The following is a 26,802-nucleotide window of genomic DNA, read 5'->3' on the forward strand; positions in this document are numbered from 1 at the left end:
GCGGTGCTGGCAAGATGGCGGCGTCCGAGAAAATGATGTTTCCGGAGAAGCTGAGGTGAGCTGGGTTGGGGGAGGTGAGCTGACAAGAAAAGGGGACGGAGCGGACCGAGGCTGGGTTGAAGGATTTGCAGGCAGAAAGGGAGCTGGGCCAAGCAGATAAGCCACCGCGGCAGCTCGATCCCTTCCCTCGGCGCGCCCCGGACTGTCCGCGGGCGTCTGTGGGCTCAGGGAGGCGAGGAGGGGTACAGGTGGTGGGATGGAGAAGACCTGCCGTCTGCGCATGGGATGGCGAGGCGATGGTAAAAGCATGCTCTGTAATTAAAACACGGGAAGCAAGGTTTCACTTTCGAGCGCCCAAACGAGTTCCTGTCATTGGGCGCGGAGGAGAGGGGAGCTCAGGCACCGTTGCAGGTGCGGCCACTGACGCTGGAGTGTGTTTGTGTCTTGTTTTTCCAGCCACAAAAAGTACAGGGCCGCCCTGAAGAAGGAGAAACGAAAGAAACGTCGGCAGGAACTCGCTCGACTGAGAGACTCAGGTAATGGATTCATCCTGTTTTCTGTGTACGCAACTGCTCCCCCGACTCCCGTCCTGAGGCCCCAGTGTCAGAAGGAAAGCAAGTACCGTATCCGAAAAAGAATTGCTGTGGCCACGGCCTCTCAAAAAGTTGTGTTAGACCCATGACAGAAACAATGTTAACGTACTCAAGGGGTGGGGGGGAAGTCACGGTGAATCATCACCCACTGATTACGTGTTAGGTATTTATGAAGTATCTAATATTACAGGTGCAGGCATTACGAATTACAGTAGCTGGCCCAGCCTTTGCACGTAGTAAGTATTCGGTGAATAGTTTTCTTTGTAAAACCAGCAGGAGTCGACCGTTTTAGACACTTTGCAAGTTTTTCTTAAATTTCACTAACATGAGAGACCCCGTGTTGACATTATTTAAACATATATGCATAAAATTAGTTGTGAAACTTACTTGACTTATAAAGCGATATACTTACAAATCACAAAACCAAGTGAAATTATACAATTATACATCCAGTCCCCTGCAGTGGAAGCTCAGAGTCTTAACCACTGGACCGCCAGGGAAGTCCCCATATCTACATTAATGTAGTGTTAGGGATGATGGGAAATAGATGCTCACAACGTGAATATGGTACTGAGTGGAGTTTGGAATGCCACTACTACTGTTGCCCTGTGGTTATTTATCACTTTTTTTTCCTATTAAAATACTGTGGAACCTTCATCTGTACTGATGGTGGTGTCATTTGGCCTTCATGGCAGAATCTAACATTTGTATATTAAACCTACCTGTTTAATGAACTTAGTTGTAAAGTTGTATAGTGTAGTTATAAATGCAGACGAAAGCACTGAAATCACGCAGGAGTACTGAGTTATAATGGTTACCATACACATTAGCCAGAATATGCCTGTTAAATTATCCTAGACAATTCTTGAAGTCCACAGACTCAAGGAACCAGGATTCTCCAGCCTTGAGAAAATAGCCATGGAGGTTTTACTTACCATTGGAGTTACCTTGTAACTGTTTCAGTAGCATTACTTGGGATACTTAGAATGGAAGGGGCAGTGCGTTGCCCTGCAGCCTGTATTAGCATCTCTGTTTTATTCGTTCAAAACTGGCCCACTAGAGGCAGGATAAAGCATCAGGGATAAAAGGAAAAACAGGTTAGGTTGACGTTATTGATGCCCTTAGTGATTTCCCAGGCTCCTTGAAGTTTTCAGCTTCCTTACTTTGTTAACCTGTTTTCTTGTAACATGCCCCCACTTTTAAAAACTCTTCTTTTTCTTTACATATTTTAAATCCAACATATTCCATTGATTTTTTATTCCCCTTTAACTTTGTAAAGTGCATTTGGAGTGAGCCTCTGTGAATAGGCAGGTGGATGTGTCCTTTGGCAGTTTAGTCAATTGAAGGATGCAGCTCACTGGTCTGCTCGTGATTATATATGGCTAATGGCAGATCCAAGACTAAGAGCTTGTCTCTGGATGGCTGCTCCTGCTTTGGCCTACTCCAACTCACAATTCTTTACTTAGTGGTGCTTCATGAATAGTGTGGTCTACCAAATGCTGCTGTGGGTTGTAGCACACGTTGCATGGGCAAACATTACAGAAGGCTAGAATATAGAAGTATTCTGTAAGGATTGCTATAAGAGTGAATTGGCAAGTGATTAGTAGAAATTTCTGGAGTATCAACCTCTCTATTACAGGTAGCCTCTTTAGCCCCCAGTTCTACTTTAAATAATCTGAAACGAGCTGCATTATCAGAAATTAAGGTAACATGAAGGATAAAAAGCAAGTTGTAAAATTGTAGCATGATTCCATATACAGTTACATGTATAATACAATTAGATATACATTTGACCCTTAAACAACATGGGTTTTGAACTGCTCACGTCCACTTATATGTGGATTTTTTTCAATAGTAAACACTGTTGTACTACATGGTCTGCAGTTGGTTGAATCCAAGGATGCAGAACCACAGATACAGAGGAATCATGGATGTGGAGAGCCGACTCTAAGTTATACATGGATTTTCAACTGCGTGGAGGGCCAGTGCCCATTAACCACTGCATTGTTCAAGGGTCAGCTGTATGGTGATTATCTAGGACTGGGTGAGTCTTTGGTTAGACCTATACTTAATATATGTATTTCCTTAAGATCACTTCAGTTTTCCTCCTTTTTTTCCCTCACATTTAAATTCTGAGTAGAAGAGGATATAAATTTTTATTATATTAAAACTTATTTTCCCATGTTTTCATTTTATTTTTATTTTTTTGCGGTACGCGGGCCTCTCACTCTTGTGGTCTCTCCTGTTGCGGAGCACAGGCTCCGGACATGCAGGCTCAGCGGCCACAGCTCACGGGCCCAGCCGCTCCGCGGCATGTGGGATCTTCCCGGATCGGGGCACGAACCCGTGTCCCCTGCATCAGCAGGCGGACTCTCAACCACTGCGCCACCAGGGAAGCCCCCATGTTTTTATTTTGAAAATGTTCCAATGTACAGAAAGTTGAAAAAATGGTTCAATAAACATCCATGAACCCTTCGTCTAGATTTGTCAATTGTTAACATTTTGCTTTACTTTCTCTCTATATATAGATAGATCCATATGTACAAATTTTTTCTGAACCTTTGCATATCAGTTGCATATCCATACCCCTTACCCCTAAATACTTCAGCCTGCATCTCTTAAGAATAAGTACCATAATACTAAACAAAGGAACATTAATTCAGTAATATATATACAGGCCATATTTAAACTTTCCCAATTCAAGTTTGATTATTTTGAAAAGCTCAAGCCAGTTGTCTTGTGGAATGCTCTGCATTCTAGATTAGTCTGTCTTCTGATTGGCTTCAGGTTACACTCTGTAGCAAAATACTACAAAGCTGATGCTGTATAGCTCTCATTGCATACATCAGGGGGCCTCTCATGTCAAGTTGTTCCACTCCTAATGATGCAAGTGTGGTCTAAGTGTTGCCAATCAGATGGCTCCATTGAAAAAGATGTTCCTGCCTTTGTAATTAGTACTCGTCCGAGGGCTGATATTTTGAGATAGTGTAAATAAATATTCTCTTCCCAAATAAATATCCTCTTCCTACAGTGGGGTGCAGAAGTGAGGACTTTTCTACTTAAGTCTTTCTACATTTTTTAGTTGCCATTCTTCTATACAGGTGGATGTTCCCTCTCACACCTCACCATCTTTTGGGGTATCACTATGGAACCATCAATAAATTTTTTAAGTTTAATGTGTTATCTACTACCATTATTGTTCTTTTCAGTGTTCACATTGTTCCAATTTGGGCGATTGGGGCCCTTTATTATTAGAAAGTTTTAAAAACAGGTTTGTACCATAATTGTAAAGATGAAAAATTGTATGTAAGTTTTTCCCTGAATTATTGACCAAGGTTTTGTAATATACAGATAGTGTACTAAAACACTGACATTCCTTTAGGACTCTCACAGAAGGAGGAGGAGGAGACAGCGGCGGATGCCTTTATTGAAGAACAACGACGAGAAGAAGAGAGGCTGCTGGAGAGAGAGAGGTCAGCACTGATTGAAGCGCTTCCTGCGAACCCAGTTATTTTACTTGAATATCCTAAATCTTCGCTAACTAGGGCGGGTCTTCTTTATACAATCTTATACAAAATAGGTCTTATAAAATACCCTGGATAAACTGTTTAAACCGCTAGCTGATGGGCTGAAAAAAGATATTGTCTTTAAAAAAAAAGTATTATTCACTCTTTTTGCTCATTGGTAAATGTTTTTGAAAAAAAATCCAAATAATTAAGAAGTGTAAACAGTGAAAGGGCTTCAGTAAACTCAACACACCAAAGATAGCCCCAATAAGAAGGTAAGAAAGAAACTGTAGATGTAGTATATATGTATATTTCTATTGTGGGATGATATTTATACCTATTTTTCTATAAATTGCTTTTTTCGCTATATAGGACATTTATTTCGGTGTTGGTGCAAAGATCTAATTCAACCATTTCAATAGCAACACAGTATCCATTGTATGACTGGCATAATTTATTTTCTATTCATAATTTATAGTTCTCTACTGATGGACATTCAGGTTATTTACTATTAAATAACATTCACTTACCATGTACTATTAATTTACTCTTATTTACTATTAATTTATTATTATTTTACATTCAGGCTTTTTACTATTATAAAAAAGTTGCAGTGAGTATCCATGATTATAAATCCATGGTAATTGTCCTATTATTTCCTTAGGAAAATGCCTAGAGGAGAAGTACACGTAAAAGGTAGATGGGCAGGTAGAAAGGGCATCCAGATTGCAGTTTGCAGCCTTTCCAAGAGTGAAGCAAGGTGCCCATCTCTCCACACCTTCACTCACACTAGGCATTATCAGTTCTTAAAACTCCTTTAGTGAAAAGTCATATTTCATTGTTTCAAATGTACATTTAAAAAAATTTTTTTATTAGAGTATAGTTGATTTACAATGTTGTGTTAGTTTCTGCTGTATAGCAAAGTGTATCAGTTATACATATACATATATTCACTCTTTTTTAGATTATTTTTCCATATAGGCCATTACAGAGTATTGAGAAGAGTTCAAATGTACACTTCTTAATTAGTAGGGTTGAGTATCTTTTTATACATTATCTATTTGTAGCTTGCTTAGTTCTTGCACCTTTCTCTTTTGGGATTCATTTTTTTTAAGTTTGTTGTGCAAGCAATGTTATTACTTGATTAAGGATATTAATCCTTTATCTGTCCTGTGTGTGACGTATATTTTTCTCATTTGTCATCAGTCCTAACTTGGCTTATCGTGTTACTCACATAATTTGATCTCCATGTCGTCAATTTCATCATGATATCTAGCCTTGATGTCTGATTTCAAAAGGCCGCCCCCATCCCAAGTTGACAAAAATATTCTGCTCTTTTTCTCTTTTGGTATTTTTCAGGGGGTAGTTTGTTTTTTATTCCCCAAGTGGTACACAATAATATGAATCTGCTTAATGCTACTCGACTGTACACTTAAATGGTTAAAATGGTAAATTTTATGGTATGTATACTTTGCCACAATAAAAAATAAATAAATAATTTTTTAAAGGAGAAAAAACTTTATAGGTCCTGTCTAGCTATTTAGTGTGTTCACTGGAAATGTTGCTTCTTTTCTTGTAATTAGTTCCTGTTACCCAAATAAGCACATAAATAGGTGGAAATATGAAAATGCTGAAAAAATAAAAAAAAAGTAGTAATGATTGGGAACAGGGAGTTGGATTCAGCCAGATCTGCATTGCAGTCCTGGCCCTGCTACTTACTAGCTGTGTTCAAGTTGCTTAATCTCTCTAAGCTTCAATTTCCTCACCTTAAATATGGACATAAACAGGGACTTTCCTGGTGGTCTAGTGGTTAGGACTCCACGCTTCCACTGCAGGGGGCACGGGTTCGATCCCTGGTTGGAGAACTAAGATCTCACATGATGCAGCCAAAAAAAAAAAACCAGCAATCATAGTACCTACAGCATAGAATTGGGGAGATTAAATGAGATTAATCAGGTGGTAAGTGTATAGCACTTAACGTAGTGTGAGCAGATAGGAGGTGCTGTAATATCTCTGGTTGTTCTTACTACTAGAGATTTCTGTAATGATAAAGATGATATGTATAGCATGAAATAGGGAAGTCATTTTTCTTGCTTTCCCATTTACTTAGATGCTTCTTTTAAATCACATACACATGTCTTTGTGTTCCCTTGATTTTTGTTTATTCCTATACGAGTTGCATAATACTTTATTGTTGAAAAGCAGGAAACTTATTTGAAAATACTGAATGGCTTTATGTACTACTTAAAAGGAGGTGTATAGTGTCAAAGGTAAACAGAGCCGGACATTAAAGTGCAGGAACAGACTTTATTCAGTAACTCCCGACAGTAGGGGAAGACCTGAGCTCCATTCTGGTTTGTGTAGAGGCGATTTGGGCATTTAAAAGGGAGAATGAGGAAAGTGAACAGTACCAGGAGTTGATCCCTGTGAAGGTGACCAGGAAGCTGTGTTCGTTAGTGGGCAGTTAGGGAAGTTAGGGCTTTATCCTCCCACAGAGACTGGGAGCCAGAGGCCTCATCCTTCTTAATGACTGCATTTCCCAGGAATGGCTCTCAGGCCCTTGAGAGAGACCCTTATGAGCTGTAAGAGACACATATTCATAATTACGAGCCCTTTTGAGTAATGCTCTAGGAGAGGGAAGGCAGAGGCCTATTATCAGGTGTTGGCCAGAGCAAACAGTCCATTTTCTAGGCAGCATTGAGTTTTCTCAGGCAGGCATTTTAATGTCTTGGGGGGTGGGAGGTGATGGGGTCATCCTAGGGACACAGCCTTATGCTGCTAAAAGGCATGCTAGAGTTTGCTCAAGTCTCTTAGTGCAGGGGGTTGACAGAGTTATGTGCCCAGAGTTCTAGAGTTCTCAGTATTATATCCAAGTTACTAAGTTTTAAAGTTTGTAATATTTTACTCTTTTGTGGTCTTAAATATATATACACTTTGGTTCAGTTTATTTACAATGAATATCTTCCTCAAAAGGTTCATGAATCAGAGTTCTGCACACTGAAACATTTACATATACTCTATGATATACACAGGAACGTTGACACATGCAACATGCCAGTGTCTACTATGGCTAAAAGATGGGTTCCTGGAATCTGTAGTTGGAAATGGAATACTTTTTCCCATCAAGTATTTGAAATTGTGGTTGGGTCCCCAGACTAGACATAAAACCTTATTTAACTGCTAATGTCCCTGAAGTAATATAGAACAGTTTCTCATATTTCATTTTCCTTTTACAAATTCAGTGGGAAAATGCAGTCTAGGTTTTAAACACTTAATCGGCTAATAAACTTTTGAAATATAACCCATCTTTAAGTTGGAAACTTGTGGTATTGGATATCTGAGACACCATTTTAAGATAAGATCACTCTTTATAATTGGTCATTTCTAAAAATAAACTAGACACCCACTAATCTGTTTTTGTAACTCTTTGTCATCTTTTCTTACAACCTGTATCTTTCTTTATTTTAAAGACACGATCACGATGTAGTTCTATTTTTCTTCTCTCAGCAGTTAGGTGCTTGGGGCAAACCACAGGAGTCTCTCAGCTGTAAAGAGTAGCAGTCCAAGGGTTTACAGCAGGAGATGTCAGGTTTTTATCATGCTGCAATCCTGCGACGGGCACTTTCAAAATGCATAGAACAGGAAGGGTAATACTTCCTGAATGTGAAAAGCTGGATGTTACTCACTTTATTGGCACCTACACATCACTGTGGTCAACCTAAAGGGAAAGCTAGAGTGTCATTGTTTTGTGTAAAGATATTACAGATAGGAAATGTAGAAGTAGTGATTTTATGCTGTCACCCTCTAGGAGGATATGCTAAAATGTAGTGCTTTTCCAATATCACTACTCATCTCTTGATCCTCTTACCTCCACTTAACTGCTTTCTAGAAAATATCTTTCATGATACTTTCGTCATTCCCAAAATCCCATTTGCTATCATATATGTGTGTGGATGTATTTGTAGATTAGTGCCCATTTCTTTTATCTGATCACATCGTTACATCAATAGGCAAAAATTACATGAGGAGTGGTTGCTGCGGGAACAGAAGGCGCAAGAAGAATTCAGAATAAAGAAGGAAAAGGAAGAGGCAGCTAGAAAACGGCAGGAAGAGCAAGAGGTATGGTATTAATCAGATAACCAGTTAACCAAAACGACTCTCATTGAGTTACATACCTTGAACTTTAAAAATCGGATATTATCCATTTTACCAGTGTTAAAGTTTTTCATTTATTTGCCCCATATGTGAAATGTTGTAAAAAAGTGAGTCTGAAAAATAATTACCTTTCTTCTTTCTTTTTTCCTCTGTAAAGAGAAAGTTAAAGGAAGAATGGGAAGAACAGCAGAGAAAAGAGAGAGAAGAAGAGCAGCAGAAGCTACAGGAGAAGAAGGAAAGAGAGGTGATTCCAGTCACAGGAGGATAGATGCACTGCGTATCCTCTTAGTGAGCGGATGGGGCGGGTGATAGGCTTGAAGGATAAGCTATAGGCATGTCAGGTTTGGACTTGATTTTTTCTTTAGAGTCATGTTTTTAGTTTGGATATACACTAGCGTTTCCTTATGATGCTCTTCTTTGGGTGGGTGCTGTGGCAGATGCCTTAAATGAAAGTTTTTCTTCATCTCTGCCGATCTTACTCTCTATACCAGGGATTGGCCAACTTTTTCTGTAAAGAGCCAGAGTAAACATTTTAGGCTTTATGATCTGTATGGTCTTTGTTGAAAATGTCCAACTCTGCCAGTGTCCCGTGAAAGCAGCCATAGGTAACACGAAAATGAAGGGTGTTGACATGTTCTAATAAAACCTTATTGTTGTATTGATTAAAAACCGGCAGCTGGCCCCTGCCTTACACTTTGTACCACTCTAGAGCAAATGGTGTTCTTCGGAGGTTTTGCTGTATATGGGTTGACTTACTTAGAGAATACTATTTTATATAGTTTCCACCTTTGTTTGATTCATAAGAGACTTCACTGCTTTGGACGTGTCAGCAAGAACTAATAGATTGAAAGAAATCAGACTCAAATATTGAGGGATGAGGAAATATTTTTTGTTATTAAATCTTGACTTCCTTTCTAACTTGTGCTATAAAGGCAATTGTAGCTAACCTATAGTTGCTCACACACAAAAAAAGAATCTATAAGGTATATGTATATATCCTCTATATCTTCCAGGATTGTTTTTAAAGATTGCTTTGGTCTATTTTGCTGCTGTTCCTTAACAGTGTATTTATTTCAAAGATATCACAGCTCATCTTTCCTTGACTGATTCATCAGGATGTATCTTTTCTGTGATAATGCTATGTATGAATAGCACATAAAATTGGGTAATCACCAGATTACGGGGGAAAATGCATTTGTTTACATCCTGGTCATGATGGGGTAGAAGCAACCTTTGTTTCTTTTGTCTCAGGCCATCAGTTAATTCCAGTGCAAATTTTAAACACCCTTATTTGAGTACTGCTTTCCAGATGAGGCGAGATCATGCTAAGTTTTTAGGGGGCAGGAAAGTTGTTTGGAGCTTGTTATTTTTTTAGTAGAGTGTAATAAATTCCCATTTTAACAGTGGAATGTTCTTCAACTGAGGTCTTTCTGGCACCAGATAAAAGCTAACGCTTTTGTTTCAAAGGAAGTCTGGTGAGACATTAAGGAGAAGTGGGTAAAATGAAGTCGATTCTAAGCATATATAAAGGGATCTGCATTCTTTGTTTCTCCTGTAAACTAGATGCTTCTCTAGGGGTTGGAGATAGGGCAGCGAAAAAGATCTGTACTCATTGAGTTCGGTTTCTAGATGGCGGAACTGAATATAAGCAAGCAAAAAAGGTCATTTGAAGTGCTCTGAGGTAATGTTAAGCGGTATAAAGGAATAAAGCATTAGGAAAAAAAAGAAATAAGGCAGAATGTCATGTGACAGAGTGATTGGGGTAGGAAAGTACTTCTTTCGATTGCCTGTCAAGGAAGACTTCTCCAAGGAGAAGCCGACCTGTGAGCTGACGCCTGAATGCAGAGATCTCAGAGAGAAGGGCTCCAGGCAGAGGGGGGACGCCCTGAGCGTGGAGCTGAAAGGAGGTCAGGGTGCCTGAATCCTAGAGACCAAAGGAAAGAGCAGCAGGGGTGGGGAGAAAGTCAGGAGGGTAGGCAGGGTCATTCATGTAAGGCCTCCTGGGTGGGAAGGACGAGTTTGGATTTTACCTAAAGTGTCATGGGAAGCCATTAAAGGGTTTTTAATCAGGGATTGACTTCATCTAATTTATCGTTACTTTTAACAGATCATTCTGACTTTTGTATAAAGAATGGGGGATGGGGGTGGGGAGTGGTGACCAAGGAGGCAAGAGTGGATATATGGTGACCAGTTAGAAGGCTGCTGTTCCAGACAGGACATGATGGTGGTTTGGATGACAGTAGTGCTTAATACAGAGAAGTACAGAGATTTGGGGTGAGTCGTGGCACAGTCAACGGAACTCTAGCTGGTAGGCTGAATGGACCGGGAAGGGAATTCAAGTCATACTTTTAGCTTTTTAGTTTGAGCAGGTGGTCAGATGGCAACACCGTTTACTGAGATGGGCATTTAGATGGACGAGGGGTAGGCAAGAGTGAGGTTCGTTTTGAGCACGTTAAGTTACTGAGGACCCTTACATGGCCAGGCAGAGTTAATCAAGTAAGCAGCTAGACATATGAGTCTTCTATGTAATGCTTTAAGGAGCTAGGGAAGAGAAGTCTGTCGAACATAATTTAAAACTTATTTAAATGCCAAGGAGGTCAAAATTTACTGGCATATTTCAGGACTGACTTTGCCTTATCGGAAAGTTTCAGATTTTTTATCAATCCCAGTTGCTGCTGTTCATGTCATAATGTAGCGTCTGTTAAATGTCTGTGATGTTTCAGCTAGCATTGTCTTTTATGATATTCACTAATACTTCATCTTAAAAACTAGAATGTGGAATATATGTTCAAATCTACTAAATACTACTCTTACTGAAATTATTAGAAGACTGTGTTTTGCAATGTGTGCTGTTAAATGTCCTAGTTGAATGAAGATTCTCAGCTATATGTCTTTTGAAAGCTTTTCAGAAGATCTGTGCTGTAGAAAGCAAATTAGAACCTGAAGCCTTTTGTGTGCATAAGTTTTTTTTAAAATTGTGACACATGAGATTCTTAACCAGAGAAACCAGATGTGACTTACCTGACTTTGAGGTTTTCATTAGTCCTATGTTTGCACCATTTGTAGGAAGCTGTGCAGAAGATGCTGGAGCAGGCTGAAAATGAGGTATTTTCAAAACCTTTCATTAAGAACTTGAGACCGATGAACATTTCTTTAAAAACAATATTTCCAATAATGTTAATTTCGTGGTAAGCTACTTAGATCCTGTCTGAATGTGGGAATCACCTGCGTGGCTCTGTGCTTTGTACCGCAGCAACAACAAAATTGAACTGATGAACAAAAGCAAAGATCACCCTGGTGGACTGGACTTGTTTATAGTCCTTAAAGTGTGTGTAACCAGCATCACACACACTTACGCCCAGATGGATGGTTTAACTTGATTCACAGTAACTTAGATTGGTCTCAGGGGGTGGTTCCCTAAGAAGTCCTTCAACCCTTTTAGGAATAGATGGACCGAAGGGAAACTTTGGTGACTGCTCCTGGTAGCCATATCGATGCCTGATGATGGGCAGTGACTGGGAGCCAGGAGAGACATATAGACCCTGTCTCACGACAGTTGTTTGTAGAGTCTAGATTGTGTGATACAACTTGAATGTGTATATTCTTACATGAATCTGTTTTTATTTTTGACCCAAATATTTCGAATACCTTTTAAACATTTACTTCTTCATGGATTTTTAACGCCAAGTAAAGTCATGGTTATTTTTAACAGTTGGAAAATGGCACCACATGGCAAAACCCAGAACCACCCATGGAATTGAGGATAATGGAAAAAGATCGAGCTAATTGTCCATTCTACAGTAAAACAGGAGCTTGCAGATTCGGAGATAGGTAACCAATTTTGCTTTATTGTGTCAGAGTTAAGTGACTCAAAATGTTGAGGTTTTTGAGTTGGCACGGGCTGGAGTTTGAAATGTTCATAGGCATCTGCTGCATTCTTGCTGCTGCTCCGGTTCCCCCAGCTGAGCATCCCCTGCTTCCTCCACACCCCCATACCTCTTCTCTGGGTGGGCTTCGTCCAGTTCTCTGGCAGGGCTTCCTTTGCGTTCCTCCCACAGCTATCTGAAGACCTTTTGCTTTTATTTCCTTTCTGCACTTGTATTAGTCCACATGGGACACCTGGGATGGGGAAATAATCTGTTTCAAAAGACTGGAGCAGTCTGGCTTTACTTTTTTTTTTTTTTTTTTTTTTTGTGTTACGTGGGCCTCTCACTGTTGTGGCCTCTCCCGTTGCGGAGCACGGGCTCCGGACGCGCAGGCTCAGCGGCCATGGCTCACGGACCCAGCCGCTCCGTGGCATGTGGGATCTTCCCGGACCGGGGTACGAACCCGTATCCCCTGCATCAGCAGGTGGACTATCAACCACTGCGCCACCAGGGAAGCCCTGGCTTTACTTTTTGAATGGCAAACACTGTACACAAAAGAGGCTTTAAAAACTGGCATGCCGGGCTTCCCTGGTGGTGCAGTGGTTAAGAATCTGCCTGCCAATGCAGGGGGCGCGGGTTCGTGCCCCAGTCCGGGAAGATCCCACATGCTGCGGAGCTGCTGGGCCCGTGAGCCATGGCCGCTGGGCCTGCGCGTCCAGAGCCTGTGCTCCGCAACGGGAGAGGCCACAACAGCGAGAGGCCCACGTACCGCAAAAAAAAAAAAAAAAAAAAACTGGCATGCCCAAAGGGATATCTGTGAAAGACAGGATCCGAGTTGAGTAGAGGAAAATTCTAATATGTGTTCTCAGTCTGCTCTGAGTCAGGAACAGACACCAGGTTCAACATCTGGCTTTAGCGGCTGTCAAGGTGGGAAAGTTACTTAAGCCCTCTGTGCCTTAGTTCCCTCACCTGTAAAATGGGGATTAAAAGCAGTACCCCTCGGGCTTCCCTGGTGGCGCAGTGGTTGAGAATCTGCCTGCCAATGCAGGGGGCACGGGTTCGAGCCCTCGTCTGGGAAGATCCCACATGCCACGGAGCAACTAGGCCCGTGAGCCACAAGTACTGAGCCTGCGCGTCTGGAGCTTGTGCTCTGGAACAAGAGAGGCCGCAACAGTGAGAGGCCCGCGCACCACGATGAGGGGTGGCCCCTGCTCTCCGCAACTGGAGAAAGCCCTCACACAGAAACGAAGACCCAACACAGCCAAAAATAACTAAATTAAATAAATAAACAAATAAAATTAAAAAAAAAAAGCAGTACCCCTCTTCTAAGGCAGTTGTGAGTGAATGCAGGGAAAGCAGGGAGAACGTGGCAGGCCCATGGCAAGTTCTGAGTGTTTGCTCGTATTTTCATTTCGTTACTGTTGCCCTTATTCTCTGAGACACTCTGCTTCCCTCCCTCTTTTGGATCAATGATTTTAAAACAAGACATTCATGTGGAAAACTAAGTGTTGATGTTTTCATTCATTTAGCAAATATTTAAATACCAACTGTATGCCAGGCAATGGTGAGTTTTATAATTTGGCTTGTTTATGAATGAACAGCTTAAAGTAGATAAATAATTCATAATGGTGAGTAAATCCATCTGAGGGAAAATCTAATTATTTTCATTCTGCAGAAGAAAAGATCTAATTATATCTTAGTGTCCTATTCATCATAAAAAGGGATATGAATAGGAAAATTCATATGTATTTAATGAGAAACTGTATGTTGTCTCTCATGTTTATTTTATTCATAAAATTATCCATGCTGTTTTATTTCCTTCTTTGAAAATATGAACCTTCTCTAGCTTTCTCTTTCTTTTTTAATTTAAGCCTTCACGTCATTTTACATTTTTTAAGAACAGTGGTTCTCAACCCTGGATGCACACTAGAATCATTTAGAAAGCTTGAAAAAAATTATGTCCTACCTCAAATTGGTTAAATCAGAGTTTCTGAGACTTGGGCACCCTAATTTTTGAAATGTGCTCAGGTGTTTCTGATGGGCCCAGGATTGAGAGTCACTAATGTAGTATTTGTGACTCCTCTTGTATTTTATAGCTGGGATTGTATATGCCCAGAATATCTGTGAAAGGATTCACAGGATCCGGTCAATAGTGAAAGTCTCCTCTTGAGGAACTGGGAACTAAGGAGGGGAGAAAGACTTTACCCCCCTTCGTATCCTTAGAAGTGTTTCCCAAATGTATGTTTAATTTCATCAAAATAGTAATAATTGGGGCTTCCCTGGTGGTGCAGTGGTTGAGAGTCTGCCTGCCAATGCAGGGGACACGGGTTCGTGCCCCGGTCCGGGAAGATCCCACATTCCGCGGAGCGGCTAGGTCCGTGAGCCATGGCCGCTGAGCCTGCGCGTCCGGAGCCTATGCTCCGCGGCGGGAGAGGCCACAACAGTGAGAGGCCCACGTACCGAAAAAAAAAAAAAAAAAGTAATGATTGATGTAAAACATCCCCCACCAAAGAAAAAGTGTACAGTGAATTAGCTTTGAAAGACAGTTGAGACTCAATGTGAGTCACCTTTGCATTGGTGGGGGTGGGGTAGGGGTGGGGGATTGAACCAAATTGTATGTAAGGTTTCCCAGCTGCAGGAGTCCTCAATTATGATATGTTTCTAACATTTCCCTAAATGTGAAGACTTGTGGTCATCGGATTCTGGAGTCTTCTGCTGGGCATAAGTGAGAGAAGGGGAGATGTCCTAAGTGGTTTCAGGAAATCAGTTGACAGTACTTATTTGTGAAAAGGGGAATGGACTGTCAGGCTCTCAAAACCCATCCCTGAGGGCCGTTTCAAGGAAATATTGACGGTGGTCAGCTTAGTTTGTGAACCTTTCTTAATATATTCACAGGCATGTGAAATTTCACCATCACAACTATCAGAAAAAAGTATGAGAGCGATTTGGGTATTTGCATGATTCAAGTGATCAGTTGTGAAATAAGATTCCATGAAACCAGCAATTACAAAATCCAGCACCATCCCTTCAAACAAAGATACTGCCCCCCTTTCACAGAGAGCCCCAGTGACTTGCTCCAGATCATACAACTGTTCTTTTCTGTTAAGGTCTGTCACAACATCAAGCACTCCCGTAAGCTAAGCATTTCTTTGGTTGCTTTGTTTTTGTAATTAGTACGAGTTTGATTCTAGAACCTTTTTGCACTTGGAGTCACAGCTTTGAGGGGAGTTCAATTTTTATTTATTTTTTGGTCCTTAAAGAACATAATCACTGATGAAAAGTAAAATTTATTAATCAGAGTAGTTATTTATACCTCACTTGTTTCCAGAAGTGATTTAAAGAAGGCTCACAGGGCTTCCCTGGTGGCACAGTGGTTAAGAATCCGCCTGCCAATGCAGGGGACACGGGTTCGATCCCTGGCCTGGGAGGGTCCCACATTCCGCGGAGCAACTAAGCCCGTGTGCCACAACTACTGAGCCTGAGCTCTAGAACCCACAAGCCACAACTACTGAGCCCACGTGCCACAACTACTGAAGCCTGTGCGCCTAGAGCCCGTGGTCCGCAACAAAAGAAGCCACCGCAATGAGAAGCCAGCGCACCGCAACAAAGACCCAGCACAGCCATAAATAAATAAATAAATTTATGAAAAATAAAATAAAGAAGGCTCACAATCTACTACACTAAGTTTAATAAAATAAAAGAAATTGAAAGCAAGGAAAGGAGAAGAAAGTGAGTTATTGTGAACGTACAATACATTTGGCTTTGGAGTTGTATCCATCCCAGGCAGAAATGAGCTATGTTGTTCTTACCAAAAAGGAAATGAGTGGGATCTCTGGAAAGACAAAGATTTTCCAGGCATCAGAGTCTAAATATTTCTCCCGTGGAATACTGTATAAAGACATTGAGTAGGAAGGTGGACAGTAACTTTGATAGGTGTTTTATTAACAGTTGCATATGTAATTTTCATGAGAATATTTCTCACAAAGACCTTCAGTAAATAATCACAGCCTACCTTTAGCATGTAGCTTGATTCTATAAAGGACAAAGGTAGTGGGTGCCTGGAGTGCTCCCCTGAAAAAAGAAAAAGAGGCATAGTCAGTTAGCTCTACCTGAGGGGGTTGGAGACCCATGCCATTTATTGGCTGTCCTTTGGACAAAGGACAGCCAATAAATGGCATGTCCAGCTACATGATTTTGTGGCAGTCTTACTTGATTCAAGGATCTGAGTAAATAGCATGGCCTAAACCAGGAGTCCCCAAACATGGCTAACCTTCAGGACCAGGTGGGGAGTTACTCTGAAAACATGGGTTCCCCACTCTTGGAGGTCTGAACAGATGGTCTAGGGCAGGACCTGAGAAATCTCAGTTCTTCCCAGGTGATTCTGAGAATCACATGGGTTTGATACCACAACTTTAGACTGCCTTCCCAAATATCTCTTGTCTTAGCTGACTTTTCAGTAGAACCTATAGGGCTGGCCTTAAATACACTCAGATTATATGGACTATCTCTAGGCCAAGTGGGATTTTTCCCTAGATGGGGACTTTGGCGCTGTTCCAAAACTCACAAATGTTCATTTGACATCCTGGGTACTATAGAGCCAAGTTCATTCAGTTATGATAATCCCATGAGAATTTTAACCTTGTTAAATTGGTTTCTCATTTAATTCTGTATGTGCTCCATACTTGTAAAATTCTGGTTCTGCTAACGCTGCCAACCAGGTTGAATCCTCGTTCTTTTTTCTGTGGGTATTTGTCCTTGGGAAGATGGATCTCATTACAAGGTCTCTGATTGAATAATCTAGGAGGGTCCTTTGAAAAATAGAAAATTTCACTTTAATGAACACAGATTGCCCATTTCTGAGCTGGGCATGGTGTATGCGGGGCATTCTGTGTGCATTGTCTCACTAGGTGTACAGAGATGTATGTTACAGACACTGGAAAGTAAGCATGAGTTAAACATTTATTCATTTCAGGGCCATTTTTTTTTTCTAACACCTGCCTTGTTTTTCAACTTTTTTTCTTCCAAAGTTCTGGGGATTTTTTTTCTAAAGTTCTTGTTTTAACTAATTTTTAAACTAGAAATTTAATCAGGAAAATTTTGATGATTTGGAATCCTAAACTGCATTTTTTTCCTTCATTTTACTTGAGGAGAAGGAAGTAAATAAGAAAGTAAACTCATATAAAAGATTTTTTTTAAAAATTACTCAGTTACAACCCGGTCCAGTTTAAGCTATGAAAAGAAAATTGTTCTTCACAATGGTTAACCTTCATTAAAGAGAAATTCCTTACATTTAGCACATCATATAACACACAGGCAGTAGACTGTCGATAAGCTCGGATCTCTGGGATCTTCTCTCCCCAGCCATGTGACCTGGGTACGTGTGCTTCTCTAGGCCTCACTTTCTTTCTTTCAAAGTGGAGAAAATACTAGCCCTGGCTGTCCTAACAGTTTGCAAGGATCAGAAAAAGAATATAAAAATGCCATGAAAACTATGAAATGCGATCCATTTAGCTGAAGCTCTCAGAATACCCTTTTCTCTAAGTGTCGGGTTTGTTGGCGATTGTATGGAACCAGGATTGCACTGTTCTCACCTTGTCCGGAGTCCCATGCTCGGTGTCTGTGTGCCTTTCATCACGCTCCGTCATGCCCATGCATCTCTTTCCTGGTGCTTCCACATGTGTAAGGCTTCCTGAACTTCAGTAAAAGGCAGCTGAATGGCATCTGAACTTGGAAATAATTCCCAACCTTACATTTTAATGAGACCCAATATATTGGTCAGTTTTAGAACAGTTTTTTTTTTTTAATGCTGGATACTATTTTTTTAAATAAATTTATTTATTTTTGGCTGCATTGGGTCTTTGTTGCTGCGCGCGGGCCTTCTCTAGTAGCGGCGAGCGGGGGCTACTCTTCGTTGCGGTGCACGGGCTTCTCATTGTGGTGGCTTCTCTTGTTGCAGAACTCGGGCTCTTGACGTGCGAGCTTCAGTAGTTGTGGCTCGTGGGCTCTAGAGCGCAGGCTCAGTAGTTGTGGTGCACGGGCTCAGTTGCTCCACGGCATGTGGGATCTTCCCGGACCAGGGCACGAACCCGTGTCCCCTGCATCGGCAGGCGGACTCTCAACCACTGTGCCACCAGGGAAGCCCTAGAACAGTTTTAAGTGTTGAAATTTAAAGTCTGAATGGGGTTTATCATCTTACAGTTCAGTTGAAACAGCTAAGTTGCTTGAGTATCTCACAGTTTAAAGCAAGCCTTTTATGTGTAATTTCTCACCATTGGAATGCTGAAGTTTTTCCTTCATACGCAGGTGTTCACGTAAACACAATTTCCCGGCATCAAGTCCCACCCTTCTTATTAAAAGCATGTTTACGACATTTGGGATGGAGCAGTGCAGAAGGGACGACTATGACCCCGACGCAAGTCTGGAGTACAGCGAAGAGGAAACCTACCAGCAGTTCCTGGACTTCTATGACGACGTGCTCCCCGAGTTCAAGAACGTGGGGAAAGTGATACAGTTCAAGGTGGGCACATGCAGTGCGCGTGGAGGACGGGACTGGTTCGCCTCCTTCTGAAGCACCAGATGGCATGGGAAAGCGAGGGCACAGGCTCTCTGCCTGGGTGGGACGTGCGCTATGGTGGAGGGCCTGGCGCCATGTTGGAAGGAAATGTTAATTCTTTCTCTCTCTCTCTCCATCCACCTCATTGCCAGTACGGTTGAGGTACTACTTGAAATCTTAAACAGGTACTAGCATGACATTTCCTGGGTTCTGAGGTTTTGATGGGAAAAGATATTTCATCCATTCAGTACCTTTATGGTCCCATTCTTTTGCAGCCTGTGAATTCTCTGCATAAGGTCCTCTGCAAATAGGTATCCAAGCGTTCGCTTAGGGGCTGCATATGATGCGGAATGCCCTCCCTCCCGTGGTCGGTCTCCCCTAGAGCCGAGGAGAGCAGAGTGTGACAATCGTCTACTTACTCCACCTACCGAGGTGGTTGATTTGTTGTTACTGTATTGTGTTGATGGTGCCTGCCTGCAGCTTCCACCCAAGTTGCATGTTCTTTCTTTTGGAGCTCCCTAAGAACATAAACCTTGATTCCTTTTCCTTTTTTATTTTTACTTTGTTTTTATTCACTGAATACTCTCAATACTGAAAATAGTGTTCCCAGAGTCATGGTTTGTGATGCAGCATAGGGGGTAAAAGAAGTGTTCAGATTACAGAGTTATTTTAAAACATTCCTTAAAGCAAGCGTGAAGTCAGGTGTAATGGCTGCTGCTCCTGGGCCCAGTGGTCAAATCCTAGCACAGTGAAGTCTCCTGCTGTCTGCAATTTGATCAGATCCGAACCTGAATGATTTTGTTATGTTAGGATGGGGGAAATGGCCCATAATTTGGAAAGAGATAGGAATAAAGCTGTGAATTTTTTCTGCTAGTTGGAAATGACAGTGGAAATTTGGAACAGCTAAGAAACAGAGCAACTGCGGCCCTCGTGAAATTCAAGGCTATCCTTCTTACTACTGATTTCAAGATTTTAAAAAATTCTTTCAAAATTTCTCTTTCCCCTTTACCTTTTCTTTCTGTTGCATGCACTTTCCCGTCTTCACAGTACTTCTAAGTGCCTGGCCACACACGACTCGGTGCCACGTGAGAAGCACCGCTGAGGAGCTGCTGTGCTGACTAGCCGTGGGCTCTTTGCCTCTTTGTGCCTTTTCCTCATCCCTGAAGGGCGAGGACTGGACTACATCAGTGTTTTCCCGCATGGGGTCCCTACATCATACCGCTTCTGGGAAGTTAGTGCTGGAGCTTTCAACACCTCAGGCTGCTTAATGGAAATCACCCCCATTATCTGCAACAGGCCGTACCTACTAACCGTGGAGTTTTTTTTTTCTTTTGTTGAGAATTCTGTCAGCCAGGCTCATGCTAATCACGTTGGCAGTTATAAATGGAAAGCTGTTTAATAAACTTTTAGTAGAAAAATTTCCAAAACATCAAATTCATCATGGAAAATTAATAACGGGTCTTTGGGAACCACTGGCTTAAATGATCTCTAAGGGCCCTGGTGCGGCTCACGTGGCCTCCTGGGGCCTTTCAGTCTTCCTTCTCTCTTTCTCTCTCTTTTTTTTTTTTTAAAGATTTCGAGAAGCATGTGGGATCTTAGCTCCCCGACTCCCTGACTAGGGATCAAACCCGCACCCCCTGCATTGGAAGGCGGAAGGTGAAGTCTTAACCACTGGCCCACCAGGAAAGTCCCCAGTCTTCCTTTTTTTTCTTTTTTTTAAATAAATTTATCTATTTATTTATTTTATTTTTGGCTGCATTGGCCTTTGTTGCTGCATACAGGCTTTCTCTAGTTGCAGTGAGCGGGGGCTACTCTTCGTTGCGGCGCGTGGGCTTCTGTTGCAGTGCCTTCTCTTGTTGTGGAGCACGGGCTCTAGGTGCGCGGGCTCAGTAGTTGTGGCTCATGGGCTCTAGAGCTCAGGCTCAGTAGTTGTGGCGCACGGGCTTAGTTGCTCCACGGCATGTGGGGTCTTCCTGGACCAGGGCTCGAACCCGTGTCCCCTGCCTTGGCAGGCGGATTCTTAACCACTGCGCCACTAGGTAAACCCCCCCAGTCTTTCTTCTAAGGATGGTGTCAGTCAGTAGTGTCAGTCAGTACGCATCCTGCCTCTCTTGGGATGCTCTAATAAAAATACTCTGCAACTAAGTTGTAAAATTATATCGATAGATTCATTTTGAAAAGAAATGCTAAACATTAGTATGAGTATTTGAGGACTTTTTTTTTTTTTTTTGCGGTACGCGGGCCTCTCACTGTTGTGGCTTCTCCCGTTGCAGAGCACAGGCTCCGACGCGCAGGCTCAGCGGCCATGGCTCACAGGCCCAGCCGCTCCACGGCATGTGGGATCTTCCCGGACCGGGGCACGAGCCCGTGTCCCCTGCATCGGCAGGCGGACTCTCAACCACTGCGCCACCAGGGAAGCCCTAAGGACCTTTTTATACCGTTATGTAAAACGAAATCAGATTTGTCATTTTTTAAGACAAATGGTCAATGTTCACCCTCACAAGTAATGGGAACAGTGCATATTAAAATGAGATGTTATTCATACCCATCGGGAAAAAAATTATGAATTCTAATATCAAGCATGGGCGACGTTGTGTAAATTAGTAAAACCACTTTAGAGAGCAGTTTGTCAGTACCTAGTGAGGTTGAAAGTACATGGAACCTACAAATCAGCATACTACTTCCGGTCATGCACACTAGACAAAGTCCTACCGCCCAGAGAGGCGTTCAGGCATGCTGACTGCATCGCTGTTTGTTGATGAAAAATTGGAAGCACCTTGGATATGCATCATTAGAGGAGTGGATAAATATATTTGATAATTTGATATAGCCAGTATTTAGTAGTTTAAAATGAGTCATTAAGTTTACATGATTACATCTTGAAAAAAGGATGTGAAATAAATATTATTTATATAAAATTTTAAAATGTACAAAGCCATACTGTATATTGTTTATCAATATATATATGTGCTTCTTAGCATATACGTACATAAATATGTGTATACCCATACGTACATAACAGACACACACTTTGTATGTCTGTACATAATATATGTATATATTTTATGGCACACATATGATATATGTGTATATGCCTGTCTGTGTGTATGTATGGCTGTGGGTGTTGTGTCTGTGTAGATAGGGGTGTGTGTGTGTGTGTGTTTGGAATGTGAAGGTTATACCCAACCTCAGGATAGTGTTCCACCTATGTGATGGAGGAGGGAGAAGAATAGGATGAAAGGGCTTCAACTGGGTCTTTCACGTTTTATGTATTTAAACATTCTCAGTCAAAAATGGAAAATGTTAGTGTTAAATCTGGGTGGTGTATATAGGGGCTGATTTCTAGTCTCTGTATTTTTTTTCTTTTTTTAAAATAGTCTCTGTATTTTTATGCATGTGTGAAGCATTTCATATCTTTGGACAAAAAAGAATCAGGATCAACAGGGATCAGGTAATTGGGGCCTGCAACACTACCGTCTGCTGAAGTATGCCTTAAATAGACGTAAGAGTGGGGTAGTATCTTAATTTTGGAATCTTTGATTGATAACAACTTTTGGTAATGTTGGCCTGGACAAAAAATGCGTTTGATGACTGGAGGGCTTCTTTTCCTTAGGTTTTTGCCTTTTTTGTTTGTTTTCTAATGATGGAATTCTTCATTGCTCCTTAGGTCAGCTGCAACTTGGAACCTCATCTGAGGGGCAATGTGTATGTTCAATATCAATCGTAAGTATTCTAAACATAAACATCTTCACATTTGTCACAATATAGTGTTGTGATTACATTGACATCTGGGATTTTTCCACTGAATATATACCTTTCATATGCATGGTATTTTTAAAAATGTAAATATTAAGAGCTGACCTAGAAATATGGAAAGGATTAGAAAACTATATATTTGTATTTCATTTTTCGTATACTTAGAGAGTTTTTAATTTTTTGCATTATAGTTAATTTTTTACTTATATAATTTTAAAATTAAAACACAAACTGAAAAGGGATAACTAGAATAGAGAACCCCAAATAAAAGCCCCAAATAATTTCAGTGTGCATTTGGCCCGCTAAGAGAGCAAGCAGTTAGTGTGTTGTTTCTGCTCGTCTTGCTGTTTGCCTGTGCTGCCATGGCTAATGGGATAAATTAACCATTGTATTGAATAATAGGAAGGACAGCGATCTGAGCTGAGAAGGAACAGGCAGTGACAATGGAAAACACTTCTGCATTTTTAATGGTCCAATCTTTTGGTTTAAGAAGCTTTGACTCAAGTAGATTTCCTTGCATCAAAACCTCTGGGAGGGTTAGTAAAAAAAACTAAAAAACAAAACGGTTCCTGAATAAAGTGAGCTTCAGGACCTTGAATGCTGTAATAAGGACTCCCTAGGTAGCACAAAGGCAGTGAACTAGGTGGTCCTACAGTAAACAAATACAAGGGTTAATTAACAGTAGGGTTAATCTGCATATTAGAAAGTTACTCTAAAGTGCATCCTTTAATTTGTGGTTTCAAGGGAAGAAGAATGCCAAGCAGCCTTTTCTCTGTTTAATGGACGGTGGTACGCGGGAAGACAGCTTCAGTGCGAATTCTGCCCAGTGACCCGATGGAAAATGGCAATTTGTGGTAAAATACAACGTGACTTTTTTCCCCACTGTTCCACTGTCATATAAAGAATAGTTTTAGGAAAAAAACCAACCTTTTAAAGGTGTGAAGCATAGCTTTTGCCTCACCTGGTAGATGAGCAGAGATCATTATGTAAAGTACATCACAGTTTAGACCTGTAACCGACCTTGTGGGTCACTTTATGGATGAGGTGACTGGGGTCACAATGTATAGGTGACAGAGTCGGTGCTCGAAGTCCTGGGCTCTGCAGGAAGCCTGAGAAGTTGTGTCTATCAGGGACGCCGTCTCCTGATTGCAGTCTCAGAAGTGTTTTCTATTCATTGGCTCCTCACTTGAGCTGGGTTTTTTCCCATCTTTATCCCTAATGAACCTTCTGTCATCTTTGCCACCTAAAACATTACCTATGACACTTCCTGCCTTATTGAAATACAAGCTTTTGTGTCATAAAGATTGATTATAGCTGTAGAACCTGGTCAGGGCACATTCAGTCAGGCTGACTCATCAGACAGTGGCTGCCAAGTCAGGAAATGAGTCAGTCCTTTGAGTAGCTGGCAATTTTGAAGGGCTCATTCTGTTTTGATTTCTATCAGATGGGCTTCGCCGAACCATTTCTTGTTGAAGTGCTCTGGGAGCTACGAGAGGAGCTGCCCATACCTTACGGGACCGCTTCCCTTACCCTTTGCGTTGCTTTGCTTTATACTCGCCTGCTTAAAACCTCTTGTTTCAAAATCTATAATTTATAAAGTCTGAATCTTTGGCAACCCGGTCTTAATGGATGCTCTCACTTAAGAACCATTTATCTGAAGGGAGAAAAAAAAGGAATTTAGAATTCCTTGCTTTGGCAAACCAGAAGAACCATTATGCCTGATTTAAAGACTGGGGTGCTGAAAGAGATGGGTCTGTTTTCTCCATTTCAGTGAGGTGCTTCTGAGTGTGACTTTGACTCCCCCAAAGCAGGAAACTATTTATTTCACTTGTTATTTTTTAAATAACAGCTTTATTTTTTCCTAGTAACTAATGAGCATTTTGTCGTGTCCTTATTATTGGATTATTGGCCACTGTATATCATCTTTGGACAGATGTCTGTTCAGATGCTTTGCCCATTTTTCATTAGGTTATATGTCTTATTGAGTTGTAAGAGTTCTTGATATATTCTACAGACAGGTCCCTTATCGCAGATATGATTTCCAACTATTTTCTCCCATCATGTGGGTTGTCTTTTCACGCTGATGTTGTCCTCTGAAGCACAAAAATTTTTAATTTTGAGGAAGTCCAATTTTTCTATTTTTTTTCTTTTTTTGCTTGTGCTTTTGGTGTCATATCTAAGAATCCATTGCTTAGCCCGTGTCACGAAGATTTACTTGTATGTTTTCCTCAAAGAGTTTTATAGTTTCATAGCTTACGTTTAGGACTCTGATCCATTTTGACTGACTTTTTGTATATAGTGTGTGGTATGGAGGTATTTCACTTTTAACTCTTTTACATATTTAGGGAATTCACCGCTTTTAAAAAGGTTTGAAAATCCCCAAAAGATCTCTAAATTGTTCAAGTAGATTTCACCTTTGACAAAAATCTTCCATGTTAAAAGCACCTGGTAAATTTAAAGCATTAGGCCAGTGTTTATCATCTTCTTGAAGTATAAGAAAATACAGGATCTTCTACTTACGGTAGGCTCTTTCTTTTGGTCAGTGGTTTGGTCCTCCCACCACCGTGCCCTCAAAGCATGTTGCCAGGGGGACTCCCAGGGCTGGTTCTTCACTGTTAATTAGGGATCTACATTGTCAGCAGGATGGTAAAAGCCTAGAAAAAATAATGTGGTCGCCATTGGTTCGGTTGCACTCCACACCATAATCCAGTAGGGGAACAGGGCATTCTGGTTAATTAAAAGTTCTTATCTGTTACTTTTCACAGTGCCCTTTGTTAGAGCATTGAATATTTTTGAAATTCGGGGAACCAAACTATGACATCAATGTACGTAAGGAGAAAATAGTCCTATCACAAGCGAACATCAGAAATGTACCTTCTGAAAAGGATGAAGTGCGAGCAGTAAATGCCGTTTCTTCACTGTGCCCCTCCAGGTTTATTTGAAATACAGCAGTGTCCAAGAGGGAAACACTGCAACTTTCTTCACGTGTTCAGAAATCCCAACAATGAATTTTGGGAAGCGAATCGAGACATGTACCTGTCTCCGGATCGGACTGGCTCCTGCTTCAGTAAGAACTCAGAGAGGAGAGAGCGGCCGGGCCGCCACGACGACTACTACAGTAGGCCGCGGAGGAGGAGGAGCCCCGGGCCGGCCCACTCCTACAAGAGGAACGGGATGGCCGAGAGAAGGAGGAGGAGGAGCCACGGGGGCAAGAAATCCCACAAGCACGCGTCCAAAAGCCGGGAGAGGCACAGTTCCCGAAGCAGAGGAAGAAAAAGGGGCCGCAGCCGTGGCCGGGGCAGCCGCAGCCGCCGCAGCCACAGCCGGAGCTCCTCCAGGTCCAGGAGCCGCGGCAGGAGGACGTCGGGGAGCCGAGACTGAACTCTGCACAGGCCCAAATCCAAATAAACTTACCATGTCCTTCAGTGATTGTACACCCTTTATTATGGCGGCTGCGTAGTTGGATAGAGGGCTCTCAGCTCACGTGGGTTAGCAAGTCTGGCAAAAGCCTATGTAGCCTGGAACCCTATTTTAAAATACTTCTATTCTCCGGTAATCTGTGTGCTTACTATAGAAAACCTAGAAAACATAAAATGTATACAACACAAAAATTATTTATACTCCTGACCCGTAAATATAACCGGTTGGGCTTTCCTGGTGGCGCAGTGGTTGAGAGCCCGCCTGCCGATGCAGGGGACGCGGGTTCGTGCCCCGGTCCGGGAAGATCCCACATGCCGTGGAGCGGCTGGGCCCGTGAGCCATGGCCGCTGAGCCTGCGCGTCGGAGCCTGTGCTCCGCAACGGGAGAGGCCACAGCAGTGAGAGGCCCGCGTACCGCAAAAAAAACAAAACAAAACATAAAACCAATTAACACTGGAGCATTGCTTTAAGTCTTTTTTTTCTCTTATGGGTGTATGGGTGTGTACACATTTTTTTTACACAAAGATAACATATATGTCTGCAGTTGAATATGCTTTTTTTCACACCAAACATTGTCCTATTTCATCAAGCCCTAGTGTTACTGTTATTTTCACTCGCTGCATAGTTTGGATCTAACAATTTAACAGTATCCCTATTGTTGGATTTTTAAGTTATTTTAAGTTTTGAACTATTAAAGAATCCTGTGCTATAAACAATCCTGTGGTGGATTTCCTTAAATACTTTCATACATTACTGGTCATTTCCCTAGGATAAATTACATCAAGAAATATGAATACAGAAGTCTTTCCAGATTGCCCTCCATAAAGACTACAAAACACTTTACCGTCAACAGTAAATTTTGCTGTTCCTGCACCAAATTACTGTAACCTTTGCCGGTTTGGTAAATTTTATGTGTTTATTCATCTCTGCACATATTGGCTAAGCCAAACACAT

The 26,802-nt window shown here is 41.6% G+C and overlaps 1 protein-coding gene across 1 annotated transcript; it reads left to right on the forward strand.

The window, feature by feature from the left end:
- ZRSR2 (zinc finger CCCH-type, RNA binding motif and serine/arginine rich 2) lies at positions 1-26,802 on the forward strand. The gene is made up of 11 exons (XM_079910890.1): positions 1-55; positions 457-536; positions 3,976-4,066; positions 8,110-8,218; positions 8,412-8,498; positions 11,321-11,359; positions 11,967-12,085; positions 18,424-18,637; positions 22,341-22,396; positions 23,174-23,283; positions 25,362-26,802. Exons 1-11 carry the CDS (start codon positions 15-17, stop codon positions 25,808-25,810), a joined length of 1,395 nt encoding a protein of 464 aa, XP_079767016.1. The 5' UTR covers positions 1-14; the 3' UTR covers positions 25,811-26,802.

This window comes from Stenella coeruleoalba, assembly GCF_951394435.1.
Source record: "Stenella coeruleoalba genome assembly, chromosome: X".
NCBI classification, from domain to species: Eukaryota; Metazoa; Chordata; class Mammalia; order Artiodactyla; family Delphinidae; genus Stenella; species Stenella coeruleoalba.